Source organism: Equus przewalskii, chromosome 1, assembly GCF_037783145.1.
Source record: "Equus przewalskii isolate Varuska chromosome 1, EquPr2, whole genome shotgun sequence".
In the NCBI taxonomy this organism is placed as follows: Eukaryota; Metazoa; Chordata; class Mammalia; order Perissodactyla; family Equidae; genus Equus; species Equus przewalskii.
In genome coordinates, this window is record NC_091831.1 from 179,417,242 (window position 1) to 179,439,148 (window position 21,907).

Consider the following 21,907-nt stretch of genomic DNA (forward strand, 5'->3'; position numbering starts at 1 on the left):
ATGTCACACTTTTATTACAGATTAAAAGACCTTATTTTCATGTGAAACCATTGGAAAAGGCACAACTGAAAAACTGGAAGGAATACTTAGAATTTGAAATTGAAAATGGGACTCATGAACGAGTTGTGGTTCTCTTTGAAAGATGCGTCATATCATGTGCCCTCTATGAGGAGTTTTGGATTAAGGTAAGAAAATTAGAGGCTCTGAAACTTGAATATATTATAAACATTGATCTAGTGACTAACCTTTTTTGTACTTCTGTTGAATGTTGTTCATATAACTATATCTGTTGCATTAGGAGATGGTCTGCTTGCAACCAGATTTGACTGCTGCATATGCCAACCTCGTTGCCTCTCTTCGTCCTTCCTTACAGAAACTAGTCTAGTGGTTCAATAAAGGTGCTGAATGGGTTTAAAAATAGAATTTTATCGTTCTGTCACATATTTGATGCTGGGTCAACTGTAAATTATTCAGTATTTCCTCTGTTTCTGTATGTAGTATGCCAAGTACATGGAAAACCATAGCACTGAAGGAGTGAGGCATGTCTTCAGCAGAGCTTGCACTATTCATCTCCCAAAGAAACCCATGGTGCACATGCTGTGGGCAGCTTTTGAGGAACAGCAGGGTAAGGAGGAGGAAATGCAGTTGATATTTTTGGGATTTTAAGTTACTTCAGGATAAAGTTATAGGAATTGAGTCTTGAGAGATGATATAAGTAGAGGTTGGTAAACTTTTTCTGTAAAGGACCAGATAGTAAGTATTTTAGACTTTGCAGGCCACATAAATGGTCTCTTTCCTAACAGCTCTGCCATTGTAGCCCAAAAGCAGCCATAGCCAACACATAAACAAATGAGCATGGCTGTTTTCTCTTCTTGTTTTTTAAATAAAAACAGGCAGAGGGCTGGATTTAGTCCGTGGGGTATCTGCAAATACCTGGCTAAAGGATATTTCAGAAATTTAAACAAAAGCATAAACATTTAATTTCTGTTTCCAGGTAATATTAACGAAGCCAGGAATATCTTGCGAACGTTTGAAGAATGTGTTCTAGGATTGGCAATGGTTCGTTTGAGAAGAGTAAGTTTAGAACGACGGCATGGAAATATGGAAGAAGCTGAACATTTGCTTCAGGACGCCATTAAGAATGCCAAATCAAATAACGAGTCATCGTTTTATGCTATCAAACTAGCCCGACATCTTTTCAAAATACAAAAAAACCTTCCAAAATCAAGAAAGGTGCTTTTGGAAGCAATTGAACGAGACAAAGTATGTATTTGTGTTTTTTAGACTATGTTCCATGAACAAAAATGGTTATTTTTTTTCATTTTGGCAACTATGATGAAAGATTCAGTCTGTATGTAATGTCTTGTTACTAAATGAAGACAACAGTCCCTCTAAACTGATGTTGCCATTCTTTTTTAAAATTTTCAATTATGAATTAAAATGTTGAGAAAATGAAGATGATTAGATTAAAAAATGTTGCATGCATTGTGACATTTTCTATTTTCCTCATATTTAGAAATTTAACAACAAACTTAGTGATAGGTGGAGGGCCTGGGAAAACACCTTACAAACGAAAGCATGCAGCTGCCTATGTTGTAGCCGATGGAGCAGTGAAATGATCCTCCTTTTCCTGAGTATTTCCCTTTATGTGTCCAACAATAAAAGGCAATGTATGGGAAATTTCTCCTTTTTTAGATTTTAAGCTAATGCCAGGTCTGTTTAAGACACCGATTTATTTATAGCTCTTTGCTTCCAGCTGCAGTTTCGATGATTATCTACGGTTGTAAAGATAAAAATTAGTGGGAGCTGTAGAGATCATATTTTTTTGTTTTACTTTATATTTGTCAGGGTAGGTGAAGCCACATTATACCTAAGATAGGATACAGTTTTAATTTATTGGCATTTAACGATTTGCATTGTTTGGGAGATACTAGGATGTTGTCACTACCTGTGAATGCGCCAATTCATTTTTTCACCTGTTTAGATGTATGCTGAAACGTTTAACATGAGTTACATTTTAATACACCAGTTTCTAATTTTGAATTTTTCAAATTGAGACACAAAATGTAAGGCATTTTAATTATCTGTCGTCTAACCAAAATATCTTAGAAATATTAACTGATACTGCTTTTTACACAGGAGAACACAAAGTTATACCTCAATTTACTTGAAATGGAATATAGTGGTGACCTCAAACAAAATGAAGAAAATATCCTGAATTGTTTTGACAAAGCTGTGCATGGTTCATTACCTATTAAAATGAGAATCACATTTTCTCAGAGAAAAGTGGAATTTCTTGAAGATTTTGGTTCAGATGTTAATAAGTAAGATCTTAATTATATATTATCTATTTGAATAGTAAATGAGCATTGATAATTTTGGATGGGAATTTGATGATCATTACAAATGAATACATTGTTAAGTTAAAAAATATTTGCCCAGGTTATTTTTCCTTAGATACATGTCTGGGTAGATTCACTTCTGTAAAGGTCTATGTGCTTTAACAGGAGGTCATATGGTTTGTCTTTCCTTCAGAAGTGTTTTCAAAATTTTAGCATGATTAGAAACCATGAATAGATGAGAGAAGGCAGGAAATAGCAATCCCATGAAAAAGGAAATGGGTCAAGGGTTGAACCCTGAACAGAAACATTTAGTACATAGGCCTGGAAAAATGGGTGGGGTTAATCTGGAATAGGAATGCTGTTTTATCTGACTGCAGAAGAGGATGGATGTGGTTCCGCAGGTCAGACTTAATGGCCTCATCCTTGTGCACTGTAAAAGGCTGAAACTGAGGGTGGTAAGTGGGTTCACTCTTGGGGATTTGGGGAAAGGAAACGTTTAAGATTTAAATTTGCAAAACAGAAGGGTAGAAATATTGAATAGAGCATTGCTGCCATTCCAGTCTTAACCTGATTCTAGTAAGGAAATATCCTAGTGCTTGTTAAGCATGTGCCTTCTCTATTTTAACTGAGTGATTTCTATTGAAACAGCTGTTCATAATGAGAATTACTTGTGTTTATATTTGTGTGCATTTTTGATGGTTGAGTAAAATTTTATTTAAACTAAAAAAACATTTAACATGAGTTACATTTTAATACAGTTGTATATACATGCTTGGCATCTTACTGTTTTATATGAATTGTCTAATGTAAAATACCTAACAGTCTAATGAGGAGTATAAGTCCTGTTCTTTTAATAGATGAAGAACGGCTTAAAGAGAGATTAGGCAGTTTTTCCAGGGTCACTTAGCAACTGGGATTAGAACCTATTTGAGTCTACGCTCTTAACCACCTCATGTGCTGTATAGTTAGTGTCTTCTGTTTGTTTTGCAATGAATAAAGTATACAAGAGAAATGGGATATATAACTCTAGCTTTTAGTCTAGTTGGATGCTGTGGTGATCAGAGGAAATATCTAAGTGCATGAGGTGGCATATAACTGTTATGAAGACTCTGATCTTTGGGGGTCAGACTGGATCTGTCATACTTCATAGAGGCGGGGCTTTGTTTAGTTACCACTGGATTCTGATAAGCTGAGGAGAGGATAAAATGGTGTAAGGAAGTTAAAGTTCATATGGAAGTAATGTCTGCTGGATGGGAGGGTTTTCTGATGTGGTTGAGTGTGGTGTTGGTTGTGCTGTGCCCTGAAAGCTGGACCGAGTTGAGAGCACATGTAGTACGCAGTTGACAGCAGGAAGCTATTGGAATTTTGATGGAGATTAAATGACATATTTTAATTTGGCAATAACAGGCAAATTGGAGGCTCAACACAAAGATGCTATTTAGGCCACTGCAAATATAGTTATGGAGGGTCTGATTGTCAGGTCTAAGATTGTTGTAGTTGAAATTCAAAGAGAATGATATGAAAAAAATAAATGAGCCACATAGAAATTTAGGTAGCAGGTAATTAGTTGGTAAGAATTGATGTTGAAGTCAAACAAACCTAGGCTTAAATCCCAGCTCTGTCCCTTAGTATTTGCATATTTCTGTTTTCATGTTTTCTCACATGAAGATAGTCTTTTATCACCTAACCCACAAACCTGTTGGTTGTTCAAGGCCTTAAGGAAATTAGTGCACTTAAACTGCTTGATGTTGAGTAAACACTCAACCAGAGATTACTGGTATTAACAGTTTTCTAGCCCCTTGAACATTTTGCGACCAGTATTACTGGTAATTACTGCATGTGTCTATGTGTAGTCTGCCTAGGGAAGTTTACGTGCATGTGAAGTATCAAGGTCATTTCTGCAGAAATATGTTCAGGCTTGTAATTATTTTAAAAAATAATGCTATTTTTGTCTTTATAAAAACTATTTCAGAAAATGGCAAAAGGAAAACAAAACCATGATTTTAAAGTCAGTTTGGCTTCAAGTGACATTGTTTTTGAAGTTCTTATTTCCAGGGGAGACATAATATATAACACACCAAAATTTTTTACTTATTAAAAATTATCTTTTTAATCAATGATTGAAGTATACCAGTTACACTGTAGTTTTATATTCTCATTTGGTTTATCACATGGTATGGTCAAAGTTTAAATACACTTTATCCCTTACTAGTGGCAGGTGTCTCCAATAAGCACTGTTAAAGTAGATCTCAAAAATATACAGATTACTGTATAGAACTGTCAGGACTCATGGTTGCATTGGACAAAAGCACATCATCAGCGTCGTTGTCTAAGTTGTGTCTTAGATAGCCTCATGGGCTCTCTCTGTGTGTTAGAGATGATAAACCTAGGTAGCTCTTGGCCAGCATCCCATCAGCTTTTGCTAACTGTAGTAGAGAGAACAGGCACTTTTCCAGTATCTCAGCCAAAAATCCTTGGACTCACTGAACGTCCTGGTTTGGGTCATATGCTCACCTCTTAACTCATTACAGTACAGTATATATACTACTGTAATTGGCCAGTACTGTATCCCTGAGGCCCCATTTGAACCACACAGACTGAGAAGGAAAGTGCAGGGCTGTGGTTTCCCAAAGGAAATAGATCAGAAAGGTGGTTGGGGGCAGATTTTCTGCTGGCTCATTAAAAAAGGATGTTCATTGCAACACACTTGTTTCCCTAAGTGGAAATAACTTAGCAATTTAAAAAATTTAAGTGTGGTTTTGTATATTACAGAGGATTTTTTTCTTCTCCTCCAGGCTTCTGAATGCCTATGATGAACATCAAACACTCCTAAAAGAACAGGATTCTTTAAAAAGGAAAGCAGAAAATGGGTATGTAACTTATGCTGAATCAGGAAGGGATGCTTAAAAGGTATTTCATTGTGGAAATGCCTTTAAAGACAAATATTTTAAAATGTTACTTTTATGTTATGTAATTTATTGTCATGATTTCAAAAAATCACATAAAGCTGAGTGGTTGAGAACTTCAGTAACACAAATGTACACAGGTGACATTGATCCATTTGTTAAAGTACTTATCGGTAGTTTTCAAAGTTTCCATTTTGATCTTTTATTTAGATCAGAAGAACCAGAGGAAAAGAAAGCACACACAGAAGATACAACTTCATCATCTACACAGATGATTGATGGTGATTTACAGGCAAATCAAGCTGCATATAATTATAGTGCTTGGTATCAAGTGAGTTCACATTATCATAATTGAATTTTTTGTTCATAGATGTTATTAGAAGCATGTGTCAGGATGGTCTTAAAAAAATGCTTTCCTTCTGTTCTAGATTAATACAGTATTTGTGGTTAGGTCGTGGAATTTCAGCATTGAACACATGCCTATTAAAGATACCAGCTTTAAGGATATGTTTATATATGGAACTCAGCCATAGTTCTAGTATGCTAACATGTTTGCTTCCTTCCTTTCAGTACAATTATCAGAATCCTTGGAATTATGGACAGTATTATCCTCCTCCTCCAACCTGATGGGAAAATGTAAATATCAGATGGAGTGTGTGAAAAGTATGAAATTATTTTTTTTTAATGAGGGATGTAAACATAGCATAAGCTTGTCATATTTGATAACTTGTCTTCCCTGTTTCTGTGTAACATGATTTGTTTAGTAATAGGGGAAAATGTCACTTAGTAGCTTACCACAGATACTGTTTCCTACCATTTATAAAAATTTACTTTTTATTGGAGAACTATTTTTTTGATTTTTGCATTAAGCGGTCTAGAATTCTTTTGCAATGCATTTGCAACAGAGTTTTGTAGCCTTAAGGGTAGGAAAAAAAAAACTGACTGCAAATCATGTCATTGTAGTACAAGATGCTGAAAACACATAAGGGCTGGTTATTAAGGATTTACCTCTTGTGTAAAACAAAAAATGGATTTTTAACCTTTGCCGACAAGGTTTTGTCTGTTTCGGTTATCCTTGTGAATGTGGATCTAACTCCAGAAAAGATATACTATTAAAACACTATGTCTTGGAGTAGAGATTATAAATGAGAATATGGAATGTTTGCATCCCTTTAAAAAAAATGAAAATCATATCAGAAGTATGTTGTTTCAGGAGACTTTGTATTTAGAATATTCATGTAAAACTTGTGAGCAAGCTTTCATTTTGATCAAACTGATCATCACTTTTGTAATAAAACTGAAGACTCATCCACTAATCGTTATGAATTTATTTGGGGGGGACTCGCCTAATAACATTAACTTTATATTCACCATTATTAGTGGTTCATTGATTTTGAAGTGTCCTTTTCTTGAATTCACCTATTATCTTCTTGCCAAAATTCCTTAGCCCTTTTAGCTTTCTCTCAATTCTCTATGGCTTTGCCTTCTCACTATACAAGAACACTTACTTACTCATTTGGAGACCTTTAAAATGAGCATCCCTGGCAAAGCTGTCCACACAATTTTACTGCTACTCCCTGGTGTGAGGAAATCTTAGTCCTGGTTAACCTAGTCAGAACACTGATATATCAACACCAAACAAATCAAGACACTGGATTAATTTTATTGAGCCTTATAGTACACAACATGAGGTTAAGAGGAAAATCACTTCTCCTTAACCAATGTTTTACCCATCTGTAGTAAAATATTTTAAACTTCAGGGATATATAAGGGATTACGTTTCTTAACAGTTGGGGATCAAGTAAACAAGTCCTAACTTTGAATTTTCCAGTTGACTCTTCCCTTATGATAGTAACCAGCTCTAATTAGTTACATAAGTTTCTTCAAGGCCATGTTTTATTGTTGCTGATGTCTTTAGATCTGAAGCATTGCTATTTCAATCAATATCCACTAATTCCACTTCAAAAATGAGTTTTGCATTTGGTGGAATTCTGTTGAAGAAGTCAAGGTAAATTTGGTAAAAACTGCTTCTCTGTCAATAACCTTAGTCTAAAATTAGAATTATGTATACTGGTTATTGGTAATTAACCCCCAAGGGAAGGGGCTTCACAGTTGATCCCAAGACTCACACATCCTAGCCTAGAGGTTCCAAAGGGTACCTTTGCAAATGGAGATCATAACCTATCAGTATAGGCTGACCAGGTAAGTTGAGCTTGGACTAGAATGCCTCAGCAGTACTCCCAAATTAGCCACCACTTAATGAAGACTGCTACTCAGCACTCCAAAAAAAAAAAAAAAAAAAAAAAAAAAGCGATTTCAATCTAGTAGTCGAGTATATAAGTTATATTAAATCAAAGTTCGCATGAGGTATTTGATATTTGTTGGGAATTTTAAGATGCTGAGTTCACAGAGGAGTGTGATTATATCTGACTGGTCTTGAGATATGTCACATGAGAGGGAGGGAGCTGTAGCTGGCCATCTGAATATTCCCAAATAATTTCACCTGATAAGACTCCAGGACTTCCATTTTCCCCCACCCCGTAAACTTACTCTAACTGGTTGAACTAGTCCAATGGGATTGGAACCACAATAGAAAAAACTACATTCCCACTTACCTACTGGACTGTTCTGGGCAGAATGGTCTGGAGTCATGGCTCTCTTTTTTAATGTTCACAAACTGGGCATTATCAGAAAAGTATCGTCGTTAGTAGTGATCACAAATGCTTATACTACTTTGGACCTGTGGTGTCCATTTCACAACTAGTAATCTTCAACATGTATTCCACTTCTAAGCTTTGAATACACATTTAACTGCTTAAAATCATATGGTAGCATAGTTTTTATATTTTTAAACATAATTTTATACTGTACCATAAAATTACCATGAGGCATACTCGCATCATTTTGCTACAGCCGTTTGTATTTGGAATCTTAACTCCTTGAAGTAAATCCTCCAAACATTAAGAGTGGCCTTTCAAAGATGAAAACTGAAACTTCACAGTTTAGGTCTTGAAAATTAAGGGCTTGAATTAGAGGAAAAATGGTAGATTCCAGCTGAAGTTTGGATACTTTGTACCAACAGAAAATATTAACTGTTGTCTATATTGAGGGTGTTAACACAAAAGCATCTGAACATCAGGAAGATGGGTCTGGACAGGATTCCTGATCTGGAGGTTAACCTAGACAGCATCTGTCCTACCTTCAGGTGATCTTTTTTAGTGTTTTTTTCCTTTAATTACAAAGGAAAAAAGGATACTTGGCATCAGGCTGTCCTTTCTTTCCATAAGCCCATTCTGGTTCAATCTCCAGTCGAGCCTTTTCTCCTTTACTCATGGTCAGGAGTGCTTCATCCCACTAAAGGCAAGAACATAAAGTAAAAACTAATGATATTTTGCAAAAAAATACATGAAAAACCAAAAGACAGGATTATATACAAACAAGTATTCTATTACTGGATTTCATTATGTCTTAAGGTAATGTCCTTGGGTGAGTCCCTAAATCTTTGTGCTTTATTTCCTCAATGAAGAAGAAATAAGGATATATTAAACAGTATTTTCTTAGTGTAATACTCAAACTCCTCAAATGATAAAATGTGAAAGCAGTTTTGTAAACTGTAACATGTCATATGTTATGAAACCAGTTTGTTATTAGCATTACCATAAAAAACTTGCTACACTTTTAGATCATAGGACAAACTTGTAAATTTATTTTTATAGGGATAAACTAATAAGTACTCTAAAAGCTGTCTTAAGATTACCAAATTGTAATAGTGGAGTCAGTGATGGCACATAAAATAAATTATGTTAGAGCATTAAGATCTTTTGCAGAAAATAAAATTATTCAAAGAAATGACAGGTTCCTGGGTTGCTGCTCCATTCTGTCCAAATTTGGATCTTAACACCAGGTACCAAATACAGTTAAATCAACATGCTACAAGGATACAGGATATATTACTGCTCTCATGTACTCTGTTGAAATGTAAGAATAACAAAGCTGAAGGGATACCGACAGAGCTGTCACAAACTGGAAATAAGAATATGGTAGACTAGGAGAAATTTACCAGTAAGCAAATAGTTACAGAAGTAGAAAAATGCTCAACTTGATATATACTTGCTATCAACTTAGTATAATCAGGTAGCAGTTAAAGTTACTCTCAACTAAATCTTTAGTTTCAAGATGTTTTATATTCTGTTTTGGGGTCTGGATATGACTGAACCATTATTTTAGGACTTACTCAGAGTACAAAGAATAACACAGTGAGGGTTCTCAGAACTGCATTTAAACAGGTGTTTCAGTTATTCATGTCTGATGTTCTGAGTAATGACAATTTAAAACAGCAAGTGGGCCCGAACACGACAACCCGATTCAGGGAAATCGATAACCAGTCCTGCTCTTTCACCTCCTTTTGTACCCTGACTGCAGCGGTCAGCACAACTCAAGCCTAACGTTCCCTTTTCTGTTTCCTTCTGTTCTCTCATATGAAAGGGTGGGTGATAACGGCAGGCTTATGATTGAAGGATTTTCTGCTCTTTGAGCCTAGGTTGAGAGGCTACAAAACAAACTCCTGCTTCTGTCCGTACTTCCCTACGCCAGGTATTTTATCTTTCTTGACCATGGATAAGTGCTTTACAACACAGGTAACATTTTACAAGAATTTTAAAAATAAATTTAGGAAGTCAAACGTGACAAAGAATTAGTTTATGGAAAAAAAAACAATAAAAGGGGTAGACATGGAAGGAAATTTCAGTCTCTACTATAGTATGTGCTTTAAGTTATGCTCATTTACTCTTTCAACCCTGAGGTAGGCCATACTGTCCTTATTTATAGATGGGGAAACTCAGACCCAGAGAACTGAACTGATGCCAGATCAGTTAGTAATGTCACTCAATTTGTGCCATTTATATGTCACACAATATTATTTTTCTTTTGATTTTTTCAACTATTTTAAAAGCATGAAGCCATTCTTAACTCCCAGGTTGTACAAAAACGGGCGGCAGGCTGGGTTTGGCCCACGGGCTGTGGTTTGCTGACGCTGGCTTAGAGACTCAAAGATTGTTTCTTTTCATCATACCCCCAATCCTAATTCTCTATGGCACCACACCACAAGTAGCATATGCCAGAATCACTGCCACTCGTTACTTACTCCTCTGATAACTTTGCCTATTCCAACCTTAAAACTTAAAGGCTTGGCATTTTTCTTCTTCTTTGAACCTGTAAAACAGATTTTAGTTATAATTAATGATAAAATTAAGTTCCAACAGAAAAATATAGTTAAGTCTAAGTTGATTTCTGAATTTACCATACTGTGTATTTAAAAGGAAATAAAAATTTAGAAAGTCAGGTCATTCATGAATAAAATTCTAGATGTAAAAATAATTATGGTCTAAATGGGGGAGGGGGAAGGATCTCAATTTACACTACTAAAATAGCACAGAATTTGCCTTTTCTATTAAAATACTAAAGCCTCACTTTGGGACATTAACCAAGTTTAGATTAAGCTGCTTTACTTTTTGTTTTCCAATGACAAGGGGTCTTTACTCAGCCAGTAAGTAATGAATTGAAGAATGCTTCAAGTAAATCACAGGTGCAAAAGACTGGAAAAAAGTGACAGCCAAGGGAAAGGTACTGCCAACTGCTCATCTACCATACAAATATTTTGCAATGCCTTACAGCCAAAAAGATAGTATTACATTTAGACTTACTTGTTTGAATATTAGTATCAAAAACAGTGCCATCCTGTAATGTTCCTGTATACCAGCAGTGGACAACATCTCCCTTTTTGGGAAAGTTGGTTTTATCTCCTTTTTTAAGAACAGATTTTGTGTATTTTGGTGGACCCTAAAAAAACACACACACAGTTGTTAACTCATGTCCTTCTTTTAGCAGGATGACAAAGACAATACTTATACAGCCAACTGTGACCTAAGTCCAGTGAGAGAATTTCACAGATCTGGCAACAAACTATTTTGCCTCTAGTTCACCTCAGTGAGTTAAACGCACTCTCTCATTTCAATCTGTTATGACAACATCAGTAACTAGCATATCTATAATTTCAAATAACTTACAGCTTCTTTGGAAACCAGTGTTCTTTTGATAAGAGTCTATTAATTATTCAACAAACCACAAAATGAATCCAGTCATTTCCCAAGGTTAGAAATATCATTCCTATTTAGTTCTTACAATATCATAAGGCATCAAATAAAACATTGTAACGTTAATAACTGACATTACTAAATATTTTTATTATATCCAATTAGAATGAATGCAGTAATGTTGCCTCTGTTCCTGAGTTTGAAAATAAGTTCACACAATGAATGAAATTATCTATAGAAATTAACCATAATAGACCTATTTCCTAGAACAAAGCAGGATTATCAGAGCCATTTTGTAAAAAAAAAAAAAAAAAAAAAAAAAGCTAAAGGCTAATCAATGATGACTCATATATGTGAGGAAAGCAATTTCCTAGTTAAACTTAATAATATATATAAAATCTTTCAAAAAAAAAAAAAAAAAAGGTGGGGGGCCGGCCCCGTGGCCGAGTGATCAAGTTCTCACGCTCTGATTTGGTGGCCCAGGGTTTCATCGGTTCGAATCCTGGGCACGGACATGGCACCGTTCATCAGGCCATGCTGAGATGGCATCCCACATGCCACAACTAGAAGGACCCACAACTAAAAATATACAACTATGTACCAGGGGGCTTTGGGAAGAAAAAGGAAAACTAAAAAAGTCTTAAAAAATATATATATAGAATTTTATACTACAGAATATTTAATACCGGGAAAGGAAATAAGAGGTATTAAACACCTATTATCTGCCAGTCACTTAACACATACCATCCCACTCAATCCTAACAATCCTCTGAAGAAGGTATCACCTACTTGCATTTTTGCAGATGAAGAGACTGAGGTTGAGGGAATTTACGCAGCAGAACTAATGAGTAGTAGAGAATGAATATGGACTTGGGTTTGTCTGAATCCAAAGCCCCTGTTCTTTCCACTGTACCAAAATACCTCAAACAACAGAGACAACGATAGTCAACCTCCACTGATGTTAAGTTAAAATGGCTGACATCTACTGAGTGCCCTCTGTGTGCTGGGCACTATCCCAGATGCTTCACGTACATTAACTCAACTGTCACTACCTTAGCAGGTGGAGGGACTACTACCCCTATTTTACAGGTAGGGGATACAAGGACAGAGTGGCTAAGCAACTTGCTTAAGGTCCTACAGTTCCCATGTGGTTGGCAGGACTGGAAACCATGCAGCCTGGATATAAAACCACGCTCTGCACCACTTTACTACCTCTGAAGCGGAGGGAAGGTCAGGTATTAGCTGAGTCACTTTCTTACACTAACTCACTTAACCTCACAGCAACCTGGGAGTCTTCCTCGTCTTTTATAAAGTAGGGCTTTGTACCCTATCCAATTCAGCGTCCAAGGATTAGCGCACTCAACTCAGCCAGGCTACCTCCTTAAAGCAGAGAAAGTCACATCTGCAGCTCAAGTACAATGTGTGTTACAAAAGCAAGCGGCAATCCCTGACATTCCCATTCCAAGCTCGTCTCAGCGAGAAAGGCTGCAATCTACAGTCAGGTGTCTACTGGTAGCAGCGTGAACTGGGGCCATCTCTTTGGAAAGCACTGTAAAGTGAAAAGTGTGACAAATAATAATTCTATTTGTACAAATATATGCTCAAGTAATGTGAAACAGGAAAAAATCTTTATGCCATTATTAATGGTTACCCATAATGACAAAATAATCACAAATCTATGGTAATACCGAGTTTTTAATAATGTGCAAAAATTCTTAAGTGAAAATCAACAGAAGGTTCTAACTACAGTAAAATCTCAACTATTTAAATAAATATATGCATAGAAAATATCCGAACATTCTAGTCATAAAATGAGTAAGTCATGGGGATGTAATGGACAGCACAGGGAATACAGTCAATAATACTGTAGTAACTTTGTATGATGACAGTTACTAGTCTTATCAGGGTGATCATTTTGTAATGTAAATAAACGTCGAATCACTGTGTTATACCTGAAACTAATAGAATATTGTATGTCAACAATAATATATATATATATTCAAAGAAAACATTCTGAAATGTTACACTTGTTCATTTCTAGGTGTTATAATTTTGTATCCTCTATCCTTTTCTGTTGTTTTCTATTTAAAAAATAGCATGTTTTTTATATCAGAAAAATAAATCTATTTTTAAAAATAAAGCTGACTTCACGAAATCTGCTAACATATTCCAAATCTGTAAATAACTTTTGTTTTTCTGAGGAAGATTAGCTCTGAGCTAACATCTAACGCCAATCCTCCGTTTGCTGAGGAAGACTGGCCCTGAGCTAACACCTGTGCCCATATTCCTCTGTTTTGTTATGTGGGATGCCTGCCACACACAGCTTGATGAATGACGCATAGGTCTGCGCCTGCAATCCGCACCCACAAAGCTGGGCTGCCGAAGCGGAGCACCCCAACTTAACCACTACGCAGCTGGGCCCCTGAAAATAATTTTAAGTAAAAAAATTTAAAAGCCACAAAATGACAATGACTACATATATTCATTATGTGAGAATATCAGAATATCTTAAGACTTTATTATAAAGAAATTATATATAACTGAATGGATAAGGTATGATTAGCGAACAATACCACATTTTAAAGCTTATTGTCTGTCATTCTATTGTTTTTCCATTTGTTGTCCCAAGTTGCTTGGGTTGTTATATACATTAGAGGTCCTAAAATAATGCAAAAACATTAAATTGGTGGCTGTGGCTCAGTCTTAAGTGAAGGTGCCAGTTTGCCCACTCGTGGCCTCCATTTCAGTGTTTCAAAGTCTTTTATGGATCACTCATTCTTTGCTGTTAAGACCATTAGAAGAAAAGGGGTCTAACATAATGAAGTTTAGGAAACACTGCGTTAAACAAAGTTAGATATGCCTCCATTCTTCACGACTTCTCAGAGCTATTAGTAATATGCAGTGTGAACTTTCAAGTAGGAGACACAAGGTACAGGGTTTGATGATACCAGGAAACACCTGGAACTTCTGGGACCTTTAACATACACTTTGAGAAATGCTGCTCTAGTTATCTGATCTGATTCTGGTTTCACTTCAAGAACCTGGCTGCTTCATGGTGAGAGGTCAGAATCAGTCCCAAGGCTATTCTGGAGTTACATGTTTGAATGACCTGGCTTTTAGGTGATTTCCTGGCTTTGCAGCAATTTCTTAGTCCAGATGATGAAAAGAACTACATTCCCAAGATTGGCTCTGAACTCGATACTTCTAGATCCAGAGATAAAGGAACTTTGTGTGACAGCAGTCATTACATTGCAATTAACTGGATGACATCATAGCCTCTAAAAGCAAGAGTATATAATGTAAGTATTCCTATTATTAATTCAAGAAATATTTGAGCATGTTCTGTGTTAGAAACGAGATGCACAGGTGAGCTGGGAGAAATGCCTGGCCCCTCCTCTAGCAGAGAATATAGACGTGTACAATCACGCTATGAGACCTGAAGAGGAAGCACAGAGTCCTAAGATGGGAATGACACAGTGACCTAACCCAGTATAGGTTATAGGCCGGGAGAGGATTCTGTGAAGTAATGTTTAAATTGTATTCTGAAGGACAAGAGAAGTTACTCAGGTGAAGGGGGGAAGGCTACAACACAGAATAGCATTTTCATAGCTGGGAAGAGCACGCAAACAGTGCAGTCTGCAAGGGAGGAACACCGGTATGAGAGGAGCCAGGAAGACCTGGAGCACACGTTGCTAAGAACCTGCTCTCTGAACTTCCGGTCACTGAGCAGCCAATTAAGAGTTTTAAAGAGAGAAGCTATAGAATCAGATCTTTTAAACAGATCACTGTGCCCCAGTGTGAGGAAGGCACAGGGAATCAAAAGAAGTGGGGAGGCTTGTTCTGAAGAGGCTGTCTAGTACTCAAGGTCTACACCAGGGTGCTAACAATGAGGACAAAAGGTGAACGGATCTGAGACACATTTACGCAGAACCGACAGAATTTGGTGATGACTAGATGTAAAGGAGTTTTAAAGGATGAATCTCCAGTTTTTGGCCTGACAACTGCTACAGCGATTTCTGACTGCTGAGTCTGAGTTCCTGCCCCAACTTATCATTTCTCTCTTGTCCAATATTCATTCACACTTGAAAACTTTCCCTCAACACTATTTAATACATAATAGACAATAAATATATTGACTATGACTGATTTATTTAAAGTCCTGTAAGAGCTATTAGAAAGGTTCTTTACATTAAAATAAACAAGGTAGAGATAAATAATATAGATACCACGTGTTGAATCACACTAAGTCTTTGAAATTGAGTGCATATTTTACACTGAAAGCACATTTCAATTCGGAGTAGCCATGAAGTGCTCAGGAGCCACATATGGCCAGTGACTAAGGCACTGGACAGCACAGTTCTGGACAGTACAGAATTACTGAAAATTTTTGAGCAGGGTGTGGTTTGCAGGATATCACCGTAGAAAGCTTACCAGAATAGCCATTTTGGGGCTGAATAGATGAAGAAAGAGAATGAAGGCAGGAGATCAGCTGAGCCACTTTTCTGACACTACAGGTCTGAGACCTTGGAATGCTTGAGAATCAAAAAGTAATGGATAAAGATTTGAAAAAGAAGAAAGGTATTTGAAAGCAGTAGTCCTGGGGGAAACATGAGAAGGGAAAAGAGAGCCAAAGAATCCGAGAACACTGAAGCTGGGAAGAAGAGAATGGTTACAACTCTGGAGGTTAACACTCTGGTAAAACAGAACACAGGAGTATGTAATGAGAAAGAAGTGAGAATTTGTGAGCAAGTGTCAAGCAGTTTACGTGGGCAGTGTGATGGGCAATCGAGCGTGGGACAGTGTAAAAGCTGTTGAGTAGCAGTGAAACCAGAAAATGTGCTTGGCTGGTATCAAGCATGAATGTATGCCAAGTCCCATAAACAATTTTATGATTCTTTCTCTTCACAGTGCTCGCTCTGCAGTCCCAAAGAAGAAAGCACAGTACTGGCCAGGAGGCTACGGAATCCAGGTGCTGAGAAGACAATGAGAGCATAGGATGGGGCTCAGGCTGGCCAGTGAAATGAAAAGAGGTCTTAAAGAAAAGGATACAGGTGAGGATCCTCACAAGATCTCTCTAGATTGTCTCCAGACATTTACAGCCTTTTATTTTTATTTCTAACTCTCTTTTTCTTAACCTCTTAATGATATACTATCTGTTACCTCATACCTCCCTTATTCTAATTTCTGGAAGGTAAACTATATTGCCAATTGCTTTTGCAACTGTTTTAGTAATTATTATACCCCTATTTACCTGAGTAGCTGCTGAATACTTGCCCAGTATAACATTTATCAAATATTATTAGTTGTGATAAAACCTCAAAATTCTTTTTGTGTCTTTCAACCAACAGAAAAAGATCATTCAAATCAACTAGCTTTAGTCATGTCAACATCTATAATCCTATACCTGAACATACAGTCTGCCCACAAATACCCAGATGCTACAGCTTCATTAACAGGCTATATCGCTTCACAAGTGAAGAACTCATATTATTATTATTAGACTATTATCAATGACGCCAAGACGGCTAGGAATGCGTGGGCTTAGCTGGTAAGATACTACCACAAGTGGCAGGATTATAATCTATTCAGCTCTACTAAGGCTGTCCATTTGCAGAAATGGTTTTATCTGGTTCTTCGAACCTTTGTATCAAAACATCAAACTTGAACTGGGAGTGATGAGACAGACGAACTCACACCCTGCAGCCAAGCCTGGACCAACTATTTCTACTGCCAAGGACATCATACACACTAGAAAAAATAATCAAAACAAAGTTTCTTTCACTCAGTCAACTTGGATATAGAATCAGGACCTTAAAATAGTTCTGCAAGCCCAGATCTGGCCAGACATAGACGCAATACAAAATACAAAACTAGAGGTTTTCCACAGGAAAGGTTTACTAACTGTAAACCACTGCTTCTCAGGCTTTTCTCCCGATTCATACACCTGCAGGAGATGGCACACTCCAAACCAGTGTTTGGCTCGCTGAAGGTGGCCATACTCAACCCACCTTACCATGAGAAAGCAGTGCTGTAAGCAAATCCCTTTCTCAAATTCACATGAGAAATAAACTAAGAAACTTTATATACAAACCTCATCCAGAGTCTCTTCAGACTTGGTTTCTTTGGGTTTATCTTCATTAAGCTTCACATTTTTCACCTGCTCGGACACTTTACTTACACTTTCAGTGCCCTTGAAACGCTGCAAGGAAAATGTTCTCATGTTTATCGTATTCCGGACAGGCGGAAAGCCCCTCAATGACCGACCACGTGCACCGTGGACACTGGCTACGGAACTCGCATGCACGGAACTGGAAGTGCACAAGGACGAGGAGGAATCTCGTGTTAAGCATCTCAATAAACTATGACCCTCAATCATCTCACAACAAATATTTTGAAATGAGAACCAGGACCTTTAGGAAGGCCAACTCAGACTCAAAGATGAATACTATTCAAACGACTCCTTAATAAAGATTCTTTTCTGTGGAAGACAGTCATTTCATACTAACAAACACCGGGGAATTTCTTAAAATCTGTTTTTCTTAAGGCTCAGCCTAAGTCTAGCCCAGACTTTAAATTCATTAATGAAATGGAACTTATTATGGATTTGTAACTTTTCAGTGCCCTTAAGAATTTGTCTTAATTTAAGCTACCAGGGAGTTATTTTTTAAAATCTGGTCCCTTTCAAAATATCAAAAAATCCTGCCATACTGCAGATCAGCCTCATGGATTTGACAGCTAGTCTCCCTATGATTACAGTTAGGAGAAACTGCAGCTGGAAAAACTTCCACATATTCTGCAAATAAATGCATTTAAAACTTCTTTTGGGGAATAAAATATCTAAAATGATATTCTGGTAAGAAAATGTAACAATACTCACCTTACTTTCAAAAAGATGGTTATAGGCTGTTACCAAATGGTCCTTGTTAGCTGTCTTAGCCACATTTTTAATGTTTCCTAATAACTTATGTTCTGCAAGAAACTAAAGAAAAAAGCTGGTTAGCTGAAATAACTTGCCTCATAAGGGTCTAAAATTAGAAAATGACCTTTTATGTTAGCAATTATGTTTTCAATAGTACTATTAATGAAAGAACAAGTGAAATAAACATTGTATTTCATACTCCATAACAACAAAAAAAGATTTAAGGAAGATTAAACAAAACTATTGGGTATTTTATAAGAATTATTCACAGGACTGGAGCTGTACCTTATGTAGGGGTCACACTGGGTACACTAACCCTTTGCCCGCTCTGGAACTCAGAGAGAAGCACATTTACATAGCAAGCACACTGGTAACTGGGCAGAACTGCTCTTGGCAGGATGCTACTCGGCCCTGGCCCTGGGAGAATCCAGCCATGTTAGGCATAGCTATCCTGACACATCTGTAACCCATTCTTGGCAGACTGGGAAGCACTGCTACACAATGCTAGATATATACTGGTTAAGTGTGTGGGCTGTGGAGTCAGACCATCCGGGTTAAAATCCTAGCTGTCTGATTTTTGACAAGGGACTAAGCTTTTCCAAAGGCTCTGTTTCTCCGTCACAGTGGAAGATTAATAACAGCATCTATGGCAGAGGACTGTTCTAAGGGTAAATGCAATACTCCATTTAGCATAGAGCCTGTCACACAGTAAGAACTAAATAAACGTTAGCTATTATCACTAATAATAGGTCTAATAACTCAAAGTAACTGTAGAATTCCATTTCTCTCAAACATAAGACTAGGTTGGCAGACGGACAACAATAGTACTAAACTATCAAGTCATCAGATTATGTAACTTCATCTGAAAATCACATAATGTGGGAATTTTAATAACTTGTTTTCCCTTAATTTATTCTGCTTCCTTTTCTGTCTTGTGGTCCTTGCTTGATTCCTCATTTTGTCACTTTCTCAAAGTTGTCCTCTGGCATCTTCTAATTTTTTGCTAAAACAGTTTTTCTAACACTATCACTATTGTATTTTTTTTCCCCTCTGGTTTTTCTCTCCTCCCTTAGAGAAATGTTCTAAATGATAAAAGCTGATGGGGAAAAGCTATTCTGATTAAACAGAAGTAATGAGTTGCTTTAGCACTCTTGTGATTTCTTTAGCAAGGTTCCAGAAAAATATCCAAAATATAAACATTTCCTTGATATTTTATGATCAATAAAACAGTGACTGTCAAATATAGGTTTAAGTACGTGAATGAACGCTGGAGAATATGCACTTAAAAGGTTAATATGTTATAAAAATATTTTGATAATCCAAGTCTTGAAATTGTCCCATGTGGGCCGGTTTTACATTAGATTCCATTTTGGGATGACTTGTTTTATAAGAACTTGAATGAAATACAGTATTGAGAATTAAATTTAATAAATGATATGCCTACTACATTCTATTGTTCCAGTTGGAGTACGAATCGTTTTAAGAGAAAAAAGTTACACTAAAACGGTATCTGTGAGGCACGGTCTTTCTTTTTCATCCTTGTATCCCCAAATACTACATAGTTCTTGCTACAGACGTTGTAGAAATACTTACTGATGTCAGGATAATTATTCAGGAGTATGGAACTGGAAGTTGGAGAATAATTATATCTCCCCTTCAAGAACCCTCAAAATGAAAATAAATTAAAATCCTCTCAAAAGAACCCAAAAACAGATTTTCTAAGTGCCAGTTTAGAACTTCGATAAAAAAATCGTAGAAACACCCTATTCAGGCTGCTGCTCCTATTTCCGATGAGCGGCTCATGCCGCGCGCACCACCACACAGACCGTTCAGCAATTTAAGAGAGGCTAATTAAATCTTAATGTCCCAAGGAGAAAAAGGCAAGTCTCAGGAAAACAACTTGTGACTACAGACGGGCGGTTAAGATGGAGACTACGCTGGAAAAAAGGCAGGACCTACGGTATAAACAAAGCCAACGAGACGTCTTCGCTTGTTCCTAACAATGGGAGACACTATACAAAACCCACGTGTGACTCCCCTCACATAACGAGGAAAAGGCCATTCAAATGGTCGGTATTTTAAAGAGTAAAGGCACAATCTACGGATTTTTAAAAATCACTAGTAACGACGAGCAAAGCCCGCGCACCCGGCGTTCCCGCAGAGACCTCCGTGTCGCCTCCCATCTCCCCGCAGGGGCGCGGGCTCCCCGGCCCCGCCTGGGTCCCCAGCTCCGGGTCGGTTTGCCCGGCCTCCACCCTCACTCGAGCATCCCAGCGAGGCCCTCACTGCGCTCGCTGCCCTCGGGCCCAGGACGCAAGGCCGCCCCCACTCCCCGCCCCAGCCCGAGCGGGGCCGGCCAGGGGGCGGGAGCGCGGCCTCAGGGCGCACGCGGCCTCGCGGGCCTCCAGGCCAAGGCCGCGGCGGCCGAGGGCGGGGGCGGAGGAAGCCGGGATGTACGGCATCGGGGGGGAGGCGGCGCTCCGCCGCCCCGGCCCGGCCGCCACACCGCCCCTGGTACCGAGTCTGAGCCGTGGTCTTGCAGAAACTTGATAATGTCCTTCTTGGGTAGCTGCTCGCTGCGCAGCTGCTCCACGGTCCAAGCCCGCTGCGGAACGGCCGCCGCCATCTTCCCCCGCTGCCTCCGCTTCACTGAACCAGCCCGCCGCGGCTCGGCGTCGCCCCGCCCCCAGGGCGCGGCGTGGGCCCGCACGCACCTCGAGGGGCGGGGCCGCCGCGGGCCCCGGCGGCGAGGGGGCGCGTCCTTGAGTGACATCGGGGCTGTGCTTTGTGGGCGTCTTTGTTGTGTCCGGGAGAAACACCCGCGGGTGTGGGCGGGGCGGCCCGCTACGCGGAACACCTCCAGCTGTACTTGACTCGTGACTGGAGCCCTTGGGGGGCGCCCTCGATGGCAGTGCTGTCTACCAGCTGTTCCCACGCTTGTTTGTTACCGACGGGCTGCTGAGCCTTTAGGCTCTACACCCTCTTTAAACAACATCATTGAGACATCGAGCCCCATTTTATCTAGTTCTAGCCTGAGGATTCACGCCGGAACTAGCGGAGTCCTTGGCCGTCAGAATGACCCAAGTCCCACCGTCTCCCTTTTAAAACCCTCACAAATGAGACTAAAGTACAACCTGCCCCCTGTCCCCTAATACAAACACGACACAGGGGCGCAAAAGCACGTTGAGAACTTTGACAAAGGACCCCCGTGAGGGCGCCGCAGCGAGGCCGCTGCCCGCCGGCTCCGAGTGGAGAGAGCAGTGGGACGCCCCCGTTTACCTTCGGCTTGTCCCACGACTGACAGGGCCACACCGTTCGCTTCCCTTTTAACAATAAAAACATTAAGACAATGGGTGACCGCTCTTAATAACGAGAAAAACAGGCCTGGCGTTCTGTTTTCTCGGCCTAGATGGCGGAGGCCGACTAGATGTCTAATTCTAGCTAAACCCTTTTGCTTTTCACCTCTTCTTCCTACTTATAAGCACAGCCAACAAGGAATAGGGCACGTCAGACGCTCAATAACGTTAAGTTCACAAAGACGTGGCGCTCTACTGTCTCCGGGATCCTAAAGTTACTTATTTTTCTCATTTTAAGCGGTAACACTGTAGCAAAGCTGCCCGGACACTTAGCCACGGGAAACGGAACTGA

General features: G+C 38.7%; 2 protein-coding genes and 1 non-coding gene across 8 annotated transcripts in view; 2 read left to right on the forward strand and 1 right to left on the reverse strand.

The window, feature by feature from the left end:
- The window catches only part of PRPF39 (pre-mRNA processing factor 39), a 37,167-nt gene extending 30,603 nt beyond the window's left edge, over positions 1-6,564 (forward strand). For all 5 annotated transcript variants that reach the window (XM_070629972.1, XM_070630003.1, XM_070629983.1 and 2 more), the window contains 7 exons: positions 21-185; positions 499-625; positions 995-1,263; positions 2,140-2,324; positions 5,138-5,212; positions 5,459-5,579; positions 5,819-6,564. In XM_070629972.1, coding sequence (XP_070486073.1) covers positions 21-185; positions 499-625; positions 995-1,263; positions 2,140-2,324; positions 5,138-5,212; positions 5,459-5,579; positions 5,819-5,875 — 999 coding nt within the window. In that variant the 3' untranslated portion in view covers positions 5,876-6,564. The remainder of the gene's footprint in view (positions 1-20; positions 186-498; positions 626-994; positions 1,264-2,139; positions 2,325-5,137; positions 5,213-5,458; positions 5,580-5,818) is intronic.
- LOC139078528 (small nucleolar RNA SNORD127) lies at positions 1,325-1,408 on the forward strand. Its single transcript, XR_011531532.1, has one exon. It is a non-coding gene; the product is annotated as a small nucleolar RNA SNORD127 (small nucleolar RNA).
- Positions 6,565-6,891: 327 nt separating the features above from the next.
- Positions 6,892-21,830, reverse strand: FKBP3 (FKBP prolyl isomerase 3). Of its 2 annotated transcripts, none has more exons than XM_070630027.1 (7): positions 20,778-21,830; positions 18,218-18,319; positions 17,432-17,539; positions 10,951-11,086; positions 10,392-10,459; positions 8,505-8,602; positions 6,892-7,239 (listed from the first exon to the last, which is right to left on the reverse strand). In XM_070630027.1, exons 1-7 carry the CDS (start codon positions 21,030-21,032, stop codon positions 7,185-7,187), a joined length of 822 nt encoding a protein of 273 aa, XP_070486128.1. In that variant the 5' UTR covers positions 21,033-21,830; the 3' UTR covers positions 6,892-7,184. The 2 variants fall into 2 exon arrangements, with proteins under 2 accessions (XP_070486128.1, XP_070486138.1); XM_070630037.1 differs by having other exon boundaries at positions 6,892-8,340.
- Between the last annotated feature and the right edge of the window lie 77 nt (positions 21,831-21,907).

Excerpts from the sequence above, each read along its gene's own strand:
- FKBP3 (XM_070630027.1), bottom strand. The coding sequence starts at position 21,032 with ATGTCACTCAAGGACGCGCCCCCTCGCCGCCGGGGCCCGCGGCGGCCC. Across the intron at positions 18,320-20,777 it reads AAGACCACGGCTCAGACTCG|TTTCTTGCAGAACATAAGTT; the intron begins GTACCAGGGGCG and ends TTTTTTCTTTAG. Across the intron at positions 17,540-18,217 it reads ACCATCTTTTTGAAAGTAAG|CGTTTCAAGGGCACTGAAAG; the intron begins GTGAGTATTGTT and ends TTTTCCTTGCAG.